The 13671-nt window shown below is 35.8% G+C and overlaps 1 protein-coding gene across 12 annotated transcripts in view; it reads right to left on the bottom strand.

Annotated features, from left to right (window-relative positions):
• Positions 1-1811: 1811 nt before the first annotated feature.
• LOC125657528 (Kv channel-interacting protein 4-like) overlaps positions 1812-13671 on the bottom strand; it is a 190611-nt gene continuing 178751 nt past the window's right edge. For all 12 annotated transcript variants that reach the window (XM_056149401.1, XM_056149402.1, XM_056149403.1 and 9 more), the window contains 4 exons: positions 11818-11888; positions 6927-7139; positions 6346-6408; positions 1812-3340 (listed from right to left, as the gene is read on the bottom strand). In XM_056149401.1, coding sequence (XP_056005376.1) covers positions 3293-3340; positions 6346-6408; positions 6927-7139; positions 11818-11888 — 395 coding nt within the window. In that variant the 3' untranslated portion in view covers positions 1812-3292. The remainder of the gene's footprint in view (positions 3341-6345; positions 6409-6926; positions 7140-11817; positions 11889-13671) is intronic.

Here is a 13671-nt window from a genome sequence, read left to right as displayed (position 1 = left end):
TTCTCATATTTTTGGATTTTTCTCAAGACCCTGTTGGCCAATTATAACCAAGTTTGAACAAAGCATCATATGGTAAGGGAAATCACTCTCTTCAAATGAAGATAGTATAAAGATGTGGTTAAAATAAGTATGTTTAAGGGCAGGTAGTTTTGTTAGAATCAATAAACCAGAAAAGCAAGATCTTGCATGAAAGCTTCATTATAAAAGGAAGGTCCGAGAATGTTGAACCCATGACCTCTGTTTCCAACCACGTGGGTTTAAAGTTAGGCATGTGTGTATATAGGAAAAATTCTTTAAAATCCTCTTATTTCTTAAGAATCACTTGGTTATTATCTCTGAATTCGATATGCAAGCATCCCCAAATACTGTAGATTCAGATTCAACCAATGACCACAGGGGCTAGAATAGGAGAAAAGTATCCCATGCGAAAATTATATATGTAAGAATACAAGTACGTGCATTTAAAAATTAATGTCCAAATAGCTATAGATAGATATACCTTGTACGCAGTATACGTGAAAATCTTTAGGAATTATGACCTCCCAGATTCTACATAGGAGATTGTTACCCATGGGGAACGTAGAATATCTTTTCCAACGTGTATGAAGCAAATAAATAAATTAATCAAAAGAATGATTTTAAAAATTTAGTTTGTGAATATGATAATTATGATCGAGTATACTAAAATGTGTTGTATACAAAAATCACATTTGTAAATGTAACTAGTCATACTTGTATGCACTGTTTGATAACCATGTATGTTGTATGCCGAAAGATCCCTGATTTGGAATTAATAAATGAATGTAATTTTTTTTAAAATGCAAGGTTGTAGTAAGTTCTAACAGAAGGTTTTGTTTTATTTTAACTGTTAGCCACTATATTTATTATATGATTGAATCATTCCTAGTTCTCTAATTGGCTGAGATCCAACAATGTAGAAATCATACTACGTTATGTCTACCTGCACGTGACCTTCCAGGTGAACATAAGGAATTATTTTTTCCACATAGGACCAAAAATAGGTCCGGTACTTCCAATTTGACGCGATCGATTATACTTATTTTTGCCGTCCAATGAAATTCCGCGTTTCTCACTGAGTTCGGCTAAGATTTCAGCAGGTTTGTTTTCCGGTCGTCACATTAACAATCTTGAAGGGTTTTTTGATCATTTAATCATATAATAAAACAATTATTGCTGTTTTGAGGTCCATACGATGATTTAGCCACCTTCGAAGTACAATATTCACCTCGCCCTTCGGGCTCGGTGAATATTGTACTTCTCAGGTGTCTAAATCATCGTATGGACCTCAAAAACAGCAATAATTGTATAATATCATTGATTCAGGTGAGCGTTATAATCCACGTGCTTCTTGTCTTATTTCTAGTATATTAGCATCTATGTAATATAAAAACAATTAAAAGTAAAATCTGGAAAAACATTTGATACAAACGTAATATGTAATTTGAGATTTCTTATTTCTGTCTTGGTAGTTTATGGAAATGGAAAATATCCCCAATGTCTAATTTGTCCTGGAAATGATTCTCACATTTGTCTTCAGCACGCACACAACCATTAATAACATCTTGAAATGTGGCATCTTCAATACTGTATTACCATTTTTACGCACAACTTGGATCTAGGATACACCAGCCATACTGCTATGCATTCAGCACTTCACATTACAGCTCCATTTCCGATACAGATTTCATTTTCCTCAGTTTTATTCTTGAAGAGGCTGCTTTGTAATTGGACATTGATTTTTTTTTTCCAAGTTGTGGAAGCAATGGTAAAATGAAATAAATCAATGTCAATAGCGTTTTGTATCTTTTTTATTGGCAACAATTTCCAAGAATTAAAAAAGTACATTGAAACGATGAAGTAAAATGGAAACATGGGACTTCCTGACACGGGGTGGGGGTTAAAAGTATAAATACTGTATTCTGTTGAACGTCGACTTGAAAAAGGTTACAGGTCATTTCAACGATTTAATGTCATTGTAACTAAAGGGAAGGAATGTCCATCGATAATCACAGTTCTGAAAACACGATTACAACCTTTGTAAGTTAGCAACCGCGTTATCAGTTACGCACATACAACATTATATATATATTAAGTTGGGCATTTCTGTGCAAGTTTTGCGCTTGCTGTAGGTTCTATTTGAGGCATCGCAATACCTTAATAGAGACAAAGTGACATTAACCATTGATTAAATTATCATTTATATTAACAACTGTTAGCAATATTTCAGCTTTATTAGATCTCTTATTTGATCTTGCATTGGAAGGTAAACATGATTTTTCGTCACCCATTAGAATTTTAAATGTACAAATTGGAGCACTGCAGAGAAAATAGGGATATGTCTACAAGTATCCCATGATATTATTGGTTTTACAGAATAAATCAAGAGATTTGTATCAAACTTGTCACGTTAACATATTTTTATTTACAGTGGCTCGCCTGTTAAGTTAAACAAAACTTAGTCTGGAGTTTTTAAGTGCACATTTGTCACACATTTGAACATACAAATATAAAACAACTAGCATTGAGACAAAAACACATACATGTACAAAAAAAAAATTAGCGTCATAGAACATCCGAAGTACCTTATCTATAAAAAAAAATTTAACACGTCATGAAATAATGTATATGACGTTTAATAATAAAAACGTCATGTAATGAAATTACATTTAACATTACTAAGATAAAGCTACATGCATAACACAGGTATTTGTTCTGCCCCATGCAAAGACAGCATCACGATATATATTTTGATTTTTGAAACCTGCATTACACGTTTTCCTAATGCCTTCCCTGTATTTTGGTCATGTATATACATGGTTTTGTAAAATCGAAGATCTTGCGCGGGGCAGCTCTATTTGATAAACTACAAAATTGACATCATTTACCAATCTATTATAAACCAGATTTTTTGATTTTACTAACGTATGTCTTTCAATCTCGCATATGACCATAGTTAAAACGAGATCTAAACGATAATCTCGCAGACAACGGTAGGTCAATGAGATCTTGGTAAACAAAGGCATGTAGATTTACAGTATATCTTCCATATTCCAACCGGTTCCGCTATAACCGGACCGGAAGTGCACACTTGGGACAAACATTGATTGGTCTTGTGGACTTGGATAGGGTATGTGAGCTTATTTTGGCAATGTTTCCACCACAATGTAGTATTCCAATATTACTCACATCGACGATATCAACATTCTATCGTTTCAAACACTTTGGCAAGAAAACAACCCAAAAGGTTTGGTTCGACCGCTTCACGGATTCGTTAAAGGACTGTATCGAAAATAGCCATCCCCTTGGTAATATTTTCATCCTAAAAATAAAGAGAAAACAAAAACGTTTTAGCCAAACTTCACAAATATCAATCTACAATTAAAGTTAACATTACTCGGTTGTTTAATCTTCAAAATTCCGTTTTTTCGGTACCACTTTAAAAAATATTGACTGTTGCGCATTACGATACAGATTATATGCAGTCTTGATTGTAAGATTTCATCGGAATTTGACGGCCGCTATGCCCCGCTACTACGTACATGTAAATGTCACGATATGAGTAAGAAAAACCTGGAAAGGACGTTAAACAAACCATCTCCAGGTTGTCTATCTACGGTCCAATTATTAAAAGGTTACATTTTCAAATAATGAGGAAAAGCAAATTGTCATGAACTTCGTGAATAGCAAATTATACGTATTTTTTATTTACGTATATATACTATATGTGGACACATTCAGAATTGACAGGGCAAATAAGATTGTGCACCCCCATGCTTATAGCATTGATATTTTTAAAAGGTTTTTTCTTCTTCCTTAGAACTTAAAGCACAGGATATCCATCTAGCCGCGAGGAATCATCAAATACGAAAGTACAAGGTATTAAATCGGTTTTCCTGGTTTTATAAATGACGGTATCCATGATAATAAGGGACCTGTATCGATCTGGAGAATTCCAAGTGTTGCGACGCTAATCAACCTGATGCGGCCTACCATAGAAGCCGTTCTCAGCTAGGAATCAACATCCTTCAAAGCCCAAATGGGCAGCTCTTATCACTATTAATGAGATTTTGAATCCTTTAGTAGCAATCTATCGGTGAAGTTCAATCTAACAGAATTATAATTTTCTGATATTAATTGCACAGTATGTGCTCATGTGTGAAATGTACGCTTTTGATGATGGCTTATTTGAACCAAGAGGAAAATCCTTACATGAAATATTGATATGCATAATTTTAATATGCATACTTTTCATAGCAATTCATCCTTACTCGATAAATTCAGCATCGACTAGTACCTTCTGTATCACTATGTAGTGGTTGTATACCTCCCTGCCCCCCCCTCCCCCCGCCCATTAACCTGAGAGTTGCCGTGTGTGCAGGACGAAATTAACCCAAGGTCACAGAATTTTCCGAAAACAGCAGAAATATAGTTTTGACCAGTACTTAATCACACTAATTACTATTCGGGTGAAATTGACAGGGCAGTAAAACTAAGAGGATAAATATATTTTTCAGGACTCGAAATCTTTTGTTATTTTGTAAATGATAGAACACTAATGTTTATTGCTTTCCCACTGTTTAGATACACATATATGTACTGGGAAAGACATTTGAACATCAATAAACCATTGAATTTCTATTAAGCATTTATACACATTCTGCAAGACAATAATTGCATATTTATGATTATATCTTTCTCTTGGATATACATTTTCGTAACGCGCATGTATACTTTGTAAGTATATCTACCATTAAAGCATTATTATCAAACTGTTACCGGGTAATCTGAATTCAAGTTTGAAATATGCACGAAATCAATCACTACTGTTCAATTTTCGTATTTTTGACAGGGACTACCTTTTATGATGGAAGGTTATGCAAAAGAATCCACGGTTCGAAATCTACATAACTCCCTTTCTTACAGTGCTCCTTAATTAAATGTGATTTCTTATGATCATGGTTTTTTTTTAAAAAAAATAAAGTAATTAAAAAACTTATAAAAAAACCCACAAATTTTGATGTATGAAATATATTTATTACCTAAGCCTAAAAAGTTCTCATATGATACTAAGCATTGTTTTAGAGGGTTTTTTAACCAATAAAATGCTTTCAATATTGTTTTATCGGGTCATGAAGGTAGCAAACATTACAGAAAAAATTGATAACCCGTGTTAGCGAATTTCTATGCCCCCGGAATCGAAGATTTGGGGGCATATAGTTTTTGGCCTGTCCGTCTGTCTGGCAAAATAACCCCACCAACTTTAAACATAAACGTTAACCTTGGCCATATCTTTTATACCATAAGAAGTAGAGCTTTCATATTTGGTATATGCATTTCTTGTGGCAAGCCCTTTCCATTGACACCAAAATATTTGACCTTGTAACCTTAACCTTTGACCTGGTTACACTTTGTTGTAATCCGGGGGCATCAGTGTTTCACAAACACATCTCGTTTCTGCAATGATTGCTACCTTTATCACTCGATAAAACAACAAAGACATTTTATTTTATTGTTTATATTTACATGTTTATGCATATTTTAAACTTATAAATTAGGTCGTCACATCCTTGACCCATTCGTTACTTTAAACGGAACAGCCAATGTACCCTTTGACCTTGACGACGCTCCAAATTTGGTAATGATTACGCGGACAGTTGCAATCTGAGGGCTGCGTTCAAGATCGGCTAGGGGCTAGGTATGGTGGCTGATTTGTGCCATTTTACAATGTGTTGTCTATTCGTTATTTTAAGGCGAAAAGTAGCTACACGTACTATTATTAATTGTCGTCTTTTCGTTATTTCGGGACCAAAAGTTGCTAAATAGAGTTTTGTTGTCTTTCGCAGTGAAATAAAAAAAAAGACAATAAAGTGTAAAATGGCACAAATCAGCCACCATATCTAGCCGCTGCGATCTTGAAGCAGCCATGTCTCACTCGTCTGCTGTTACGGAAATAGCCGAGTAGTTACGATTGGGACAGGTGGTACTAAAACCGGATTGATTGTTGCAGATCAAAGCAATGTCAATTAGAAATGTAAGAGGAAAGGTTTATGTTTTCTAAGGTCCGATCTGAAAGACCTGCTACTTTATCTTTTATTGTCGAACACTTGACAGAAGAACAGTCGCCACCTACATCAACGACTCGGGCCTATCGCGCGATCTGACCAGGGATCGAACCTAGGCCTACAGCACAACAATGCAAACGCTACAACAGTTAACAGTCTGTACAAAAAGGTCAAATAAACATATTATACTCCTACGCTTTTCTCTTCTAAGTGTTATTTCTACCCTTTAAATGACGTCAGTAAGCCGTCAGTCGATACTTACCCTTCGGCATGTCTCCATGAACTCGTCAAAAGTAATCACGCCATCTCGATTGATATCCATTTTCTACAAAATAAGCATAGCATGTAAACAACCAGTGGATCTATTAATGTCTCGATTACTTGATACCAATGTAACGCGCGGTCGCTGACATTGTTCCCCGTCATGGCGCCGATAATCGGGACTCCATCTCTATTGCAGGATCCGTTATCAAAGTAGAATGGGTTGTGTAGGAACGGACATTTAGTGGAAATGGCGCTCAAATTTTGGGAAAGCCTGAGCATATACTCTTTAACAATTTGTGTACACAACCCAGTCTTAACGCTAGCTTGTGAAGTACATCTGTGTGGGATGACTTGTGATTCTTACCACGATAATAAACAATGGATTTTGTTATTGCACCTGCATCGTCTGCTGTTCTGGTGTATTTGATTGTGATACGACTGGTATTATAAGTACATACAACGATTAAATACACCGAGATTTTCAAGAATATATCTATATATTTATGTTGTACTGTTCAGGATTTTTTTTTTTATCTATGCTTAAATCTTATTTCAAAACAAAGAAGTAATGAAACTAACAAGAAAGACTCTCTCCACGTGCTCTTTGGTGGTGTTCTCGTCAATCATGGGTTCTGAGAAGCGCCCCATCATTTCATAAATGGCCGACACGATGTCTGTCATTTCATCTTTGGTGATGAAGCCGTCCCCATTGATATCGTACAAATTGAAAGCCCATTGCAATCGCTCCTGGAGCGTCCCCCTGGATAATACTGATAAGCCCATCACAAACTCCTGTAAAATAACAGATATATCTGATTAGCCCCACCTAGACCCCCTGTAATGGTAGATCCACTACAAATCCTTACATAATTTTAACATAGATGGAATTTTTTTCGTTTATGTGACCTTCTCGATGAAAACAACTCGCCATGAAACAAGTATTGTGGCGTCATAATAGTTTGTGATATAATAATCGAGTGACGAGATTTAACAACTTTTTCTGAGTTTCAAATCATACGTAGTTGATATCGTTCGATGTCAGTCTTTAGTGTAAGTATAAACAATTATTATATACTTTCAATTTCATCTCTTCTTTTTTCTTTAAAAGTTTGCGGGCATATATCACACGATATATGCCCGGAAACATTCCGGCCCGCAAACATTACGTCACAATAAAATTTCTACACCGTTAATTTTCAAATTTTTCGTGTTTTTCATCTTTTACTCAGTTAAACCGATAAAGTTGTTAAAAATAAAATTATTGTTAGTTTCTAAATGAAATTGAAAGTATATAATAAAAAGGTTATAGACTTTGTATGGGAAATATGAGGGAAATATGACGACCTCGTTTTTTGTCGCTGACGGACCTCGCAAGCTTGGTCCGACTACGCGCCAAAAAACTCGGTCGTTATATTTTCCCATATAAAGTCTATAACCTATAATTATCATTTCTAATCTCTTTTATGGATGTGAACGTTGGTAATGCAATCAAATCTACTATAATAACACCCATTGGATGTTATGTAAGAAATACATGAAGGTATGAACTGCAATGCTTCACGCCGCCGACATACAGCGTGTTCTTTCCGCCGACATACTTCATGAAGCGTCAACGTGATAAGTATGCCGACGTGAAAAGTATGCTGGCGTGAAGCGTTTGCAATTCAAACTCATGCATTATCAAAAATGAAATTTATTTACATTCTACTTTTCAGCCGTTCGAATTGATATACATTCACTATAATATTTATAATGCAGTCTCATACGCACATTGTTTACAACTGCAGTGCGTTCATAAGGAGACACTTATCATTACAATTTGCAAAAAAACAACAACAAAAACAAAAAACAACAGCAACCAAAAAAACATTAAATATCATGATTTGATCACATGACCAACTGCATTTCATCGCACACAAATTCTTTGCAAGATGTTTCCATCACACGCACCCAATAACAACAAAAGCTTTGCCAATCCCATCTAGGGATAACAAATAGCATTGATGTCCTAACAGTGCGACATGACGGAGATGTTTATCGGGTTGCTACACTCCGATTCGTTATTACATTACACATTCTAAAGACGTCCAGAGTGACAGTATGGTGCACGACTGGTGACGGGCTCGGACCTTCTCCGCGCTCTATATAAACTTTATTTCAATTGTTTGTTACTTTGCTTTCCATACGAGAATTTTCACTTACAATATATAGGCATTATATGAAACGACAACCGTAAATTAGGAGACACGTGTTCGTTTAAGGACATCGCGACGTCTGAAATCATATTTTTTCATCTCCTCAATATGAAGAGTTCTTGTATAATTTCCGAAATGGCTTTAAATTTTATATTGTAGCAATATTACCAAAATCTGTTCATCTACGTAGATACTTCAGTGGTTAGATATAATCTAACTATTAGTGCAAGGGTCCCAGGTTGGATACCCGATCGTTCCAAAGATTTTCTCTTCGTTCTTTGCTACAGTAATGTCTGTTTATACAACTTACTGTAATACATCAGAGCTGGCATTTTACTTGCAACAACCAGGAACCATCACAATATGCTAAAACAGACATGGTAATCTATCCCAGATTTTTTTTTCTTTTGGGGGTGGGGGGGTGGGGGTGTTTTTGTTTTATTATTTTTGTAGAAATAAGATAGAATGCAAATGAATTGTACGTGAAATGTCACGAAAAATAGTATATTATTGAGATTCATCACATATGTCCTTTTAAACACATACAACTGATGTACGCGTAGTTGCACATAAATGTACTCGTGCATGTTTGAAATCTCAACCAGCCTGTTGACGCCATGGTATTCATTAATTATCCATAACATTCATTATAGAAATATGTATTTCGCCAATCATGGTTCCACCGTGGGCATTTCAAATACGACGTTATAAATGTTTTACTTGATGAAAAGACAAATTAAATTGAGATGAATTATCTTACCTAGATCCTGTTAATCGATTTTTTTTTTTTTTTTTTTACAACTGTCGAATGACAGTGCGACAGTAGTATTCAATAATAGAAGTGATGCGTAAGATTAAACAAAATATAGTCAGTTAATTAACTAAATTGAATATGTCCATCAGCTTAGCATTACTAAACTGAATATTCCATATTTAGAAATAATTGATAACATCGAGTAGTGTTTCGTAATACGAATTAACTTTTCCCATGATGCAATGTTACAAAACTGATACAAAAAAGTAATCGGATTTCCTACTGATCACATCCGGTGAGTAGGGCGTAAGAGGACTAAGTCCTGGAATCTCGGACGTGACAAAAACTGATAGCTAGGATAGAAATCTAATCGAGGCCTGGTACGGATTTAATTAGTAATATTCTATCTGCTTGTCATCAATTCACTCTTCATGTAGAAAGCAATTCTCATGCACCGCAAAATATCTGATGGTCTGTCCTATTCCATTACGATTTTTCTGTAGCATTCGTCTCTGTATCAACTGCAAAAGACTTTTCAAATCCATTGCTATTGATTTTTGTAGCCAATAGTTCTAGAAATAGCGGAAACCACTCGGAAGGCTTTGGTTAGATGTTTGTTCGGGTCCTTTCCGTTTGTTTAGAAGCTTCGGGAAACTAAAACATGGTACACGTAGAAGAGTGGCATTCACTCCACGGCATATCAAAAGATCCACTCCGTGTCCAAAGACTAGAATAGGAGTAAATAAATTAAGCCATATTGGACTGATTTGTTTAAATATAATTCAAACATTGTTTTGATTTAGCAATGGCGGATCCGAAACATTCATCAAATACAAACCTAATCAGTTTGTTTTCAAGCTAGAGAAATATGATATTCGTATATTTTTTTGAAGAATTAATTAATTTGTCGACTACTCTGTTAGTATGGGTATCCGTTTTAGACATCATTTCATCTTTAGTTTTGAGTATCTTTGAGAAATCAATGATTGTCAGTATTTTAAGGGGAATAACTATATCGGTGCCAACGGTAAAACGAGACCTATCATCAAGTGAATGCAGGATGTAAATTATTTGAAAACAATTTTAAAGAACCTTACCATTAATGAGTTTTATCAACATTGTCACAACAGCATTATGCTCTTTAAAAGAAGTTTTTAAAAAAAGCATGTCGATATATTTTCCTTAGCTCGAAATTTCCTCGTATTGACCTCATCAAAATGTTATATGAGAGATAAAGCTGACGTTTTCAGAGACCGAATGAGAGAATTAATGAAATAATCCTTTCCTAGGATTTCAAAGCTGATGGCATCAAACAAAGTACAGTGTCAGAAATTTATTATAGATGAGATGATGCTTGATGTTTCCTTGTAACAGAATCCATTAAAAGCTCACATTAATTTTAAACTCAGCTGTGTGCAATCACTTATATTTGCCAGTGACTCAAACATCACTTTTTCTCTCTCCAGGCAAGAGATGTTAAAGCCCCGTGCAACAAATGGTTTAAATTTACAGAGTGAAAGTCTACTAATTTTTTTAAAACTAAGCTGTAATATAATACGTAACACAGGAGTTCATGGAAAATAACAAATTTATGATACCGGAAAAACAATATTGATTTTATCGAAAGATTTTTTTCAAAATGTCAAGCATTACGTTTCATTTTTCCTTTAATTTGGTTAATGTCACCCAAATGCAGTACACTCCACATACAGCACAGTCCACATACAGTACACTCCACATACAGTAGAGTCCACATACAGAACAGTCCACACACAGAACAGTCCACATACAGTACAGTCCACATACAGAACAATCCACATACAGTACACTCCACATACAGTACACTCCACAAACAGTACAGTCCACATACAGTACAGTCCACAAACAGTACACTCCACACACAGAACAGTCCACATCCAGTACACTCCACATACAGTACAGTCCACATACAGGATAATCCACATACAACACTCCACATACAGTACAGTCCACATACAGTACACTCCACATACAGAACAGTCCACATCCAGTACACTCCACATACAGTACAGTCCACATACAGGATAATCCACATACAACACTCCACATACAGTACAGTCCACATACAGTACAGTCCACATACAGAACAGTCCACATCCAGTACACTCCACATACAGTACACTCCACATACAGTACAGTCCACTCCACACACAGAACAGTCCACATCCAGTACACTCCACATACAGTACAGTCCACATACAGGATAATCCACATACAGCACAGTCCACATACAGTACACTCCACATACAGAACAGTCCACATCCAGTACACTCCACATACAGTACAGTCCATATACAGGACAGTCCACATACAACACACTCCACATACAGTACACTTCACATACAGTACACTCCTCATACAGAACAATCCACATACAGTACAGTCCACATACAGTACAATCCACATACAGTGCACTCGACATACAGTACAGCTATAAATTAATTCTCAAATTAGATCAGATTGGTTTTCAACAGTTACTGACCTCAAAACTCAGCGACCCGTTCCGGTCATGGTCAAAAGTGTTGAACACATAATGAGCATACGCGCTGGAATCTGAAGAAGAAAAATCTAGAGGTCTAAATATAATATGTTATTAAATGATTCTACTTTTCAACATTGTACAGAAATTTTACTTATCACAACAAATCGACATTTCTTCCCGCCCGTTCCCACCTTTGAGTTTAATCCTAACAGACCTCCCTTGTAAACATTGATCATGAATTCTTTTGGTTGTCTTATGTATTTAAATTTTCTATGAAATATCTGATATCTTCGTAATACAAACTTAATACCACTATTCACATCTATTCAAATGATGATATACGAGGGCTGTTCGATATGTAATGTGTATTGTACGATATCTCAAAAGCATTTCATTCGACTCAAATAGTGAAATGAACATTACATCCCTTCAAAGTATCCTCCGCGGTTTGAAATACATAATTTCGATCTCTGAATCCATTTCTGAAATGCGTCACGGTACGCTGATTTAGGTAGACCTCTAAGGCACTGACTGATGGCTGAGTCAAGGGCTTGTCGGGACTTGTAACGACGACCAGATAAAAACTTTTAAAGTTTTGGATAAAGGAAAATGTCGCATGGGGCTAGATCTGGAGAGTATGGTGGGTGTGGAAAGACGGTAAACTTCTCCGACTTCAAAAATTGATTCACAAGCTCAGATGTATGTGATGGAGCATTATCATGAACTAGACGAACACGCCTAAATCCTGACACAGGGCGTCGTTAATGATAATATTTCTTGAGCTTTTTTAGTATAACAGCTCGGTAATACTGACCTGTAACACCTTTGCCTATCGGCACAAGAATCTGTACGGCTATATCATCACATGAGAAGAATATGCAATAAAGAACATTCTTTGTGCTTATGGTTCTTTTGGCAACTACAGGCCTTCTACCGTGTTTAGTTAGCCATATTTTTTTCCCAATTTTTCTTACTAGTTCGAAAAAGTGAACCCATGTTTCGTCACCAGTAACAATGTTTGCAAATTGTCTTTGATTGAATTTGGGAAACATTTTGAGCAATTGCTTAGCGGTTTGTACTCGTACCCGTTTTTGTCCATCTGTCAATGTATGCGGTATCCATCTGGCAGAAATCTTTCGTACTTTCAAAATACGCTTCAAAATGAAATGCACCCGCGATAGCGATATGCCAACAGCTTTGGCAATATCACGAATCATGTATCTGTCATCACTTTCAATTATTTCCCTGACTTTTGAGAGCCTTGTCTGTTACAGTCACAGGTGGGCCAGATTTTGCTGCATCTTTGTGCCAGTCAGAAATTCTCTCTCCACCTACGAACTGTCTCATAAGATACCTTATCAGACCAATAAACTTCCCCCAATTCAGTAAAAATCTGCATTACAGAATGACCGAGTTTTGTGCGAACTTTTATATAAGCTCTAATTTCTTCAATATTCTCAACCCGTTTCCCATCCATTTTTACAACAGTGGTCAACGACTGACTCTATTGAAATGACTATAAATTTAAAACTATGTGGAGCTGAAGGCTCGTGTTTATATCGTTGGAAAGGCATTGAATAAAGCTATCCAAAAGAATCATCATCCACGAAATCGTGCAAAGCGTTATCGCGTTGTGGTACAATACACATTACATATCGAACAGCCCTCATATTTCTGTGTTTACAATCAGAAAATGACAAGTCAGATTGGGTGCCGCAATTAATATATCCACCAGATTCTCTCCAACTAAACTACATGTATTATGAATAGCATGCTTGATACATCCACCCTTAATTTTCTTTTCTGGACTAATTTAATTAATATTTTAAGAAATATACGTCCCATAACTTCCAA

The sequence above is a fragment of the Ostrea edulis genome, chromosome 9, assembly GCF_947568905.1.
Source record: "Ostrea edulis chromosome 9, xbOstEdul1.1, whole genome shotgun sequence".
NCBI lineage: Eukaryota > Metazoa > Mollusca > Bivalvia > Ostreida > Ostreidae > Ostrea > Ostrea edulis.
The sequence above is the reverse complement of the archived record's forward strand: the minus strand, read 5'-3'. Positions and strand labels throughout refer to the sequence as shown.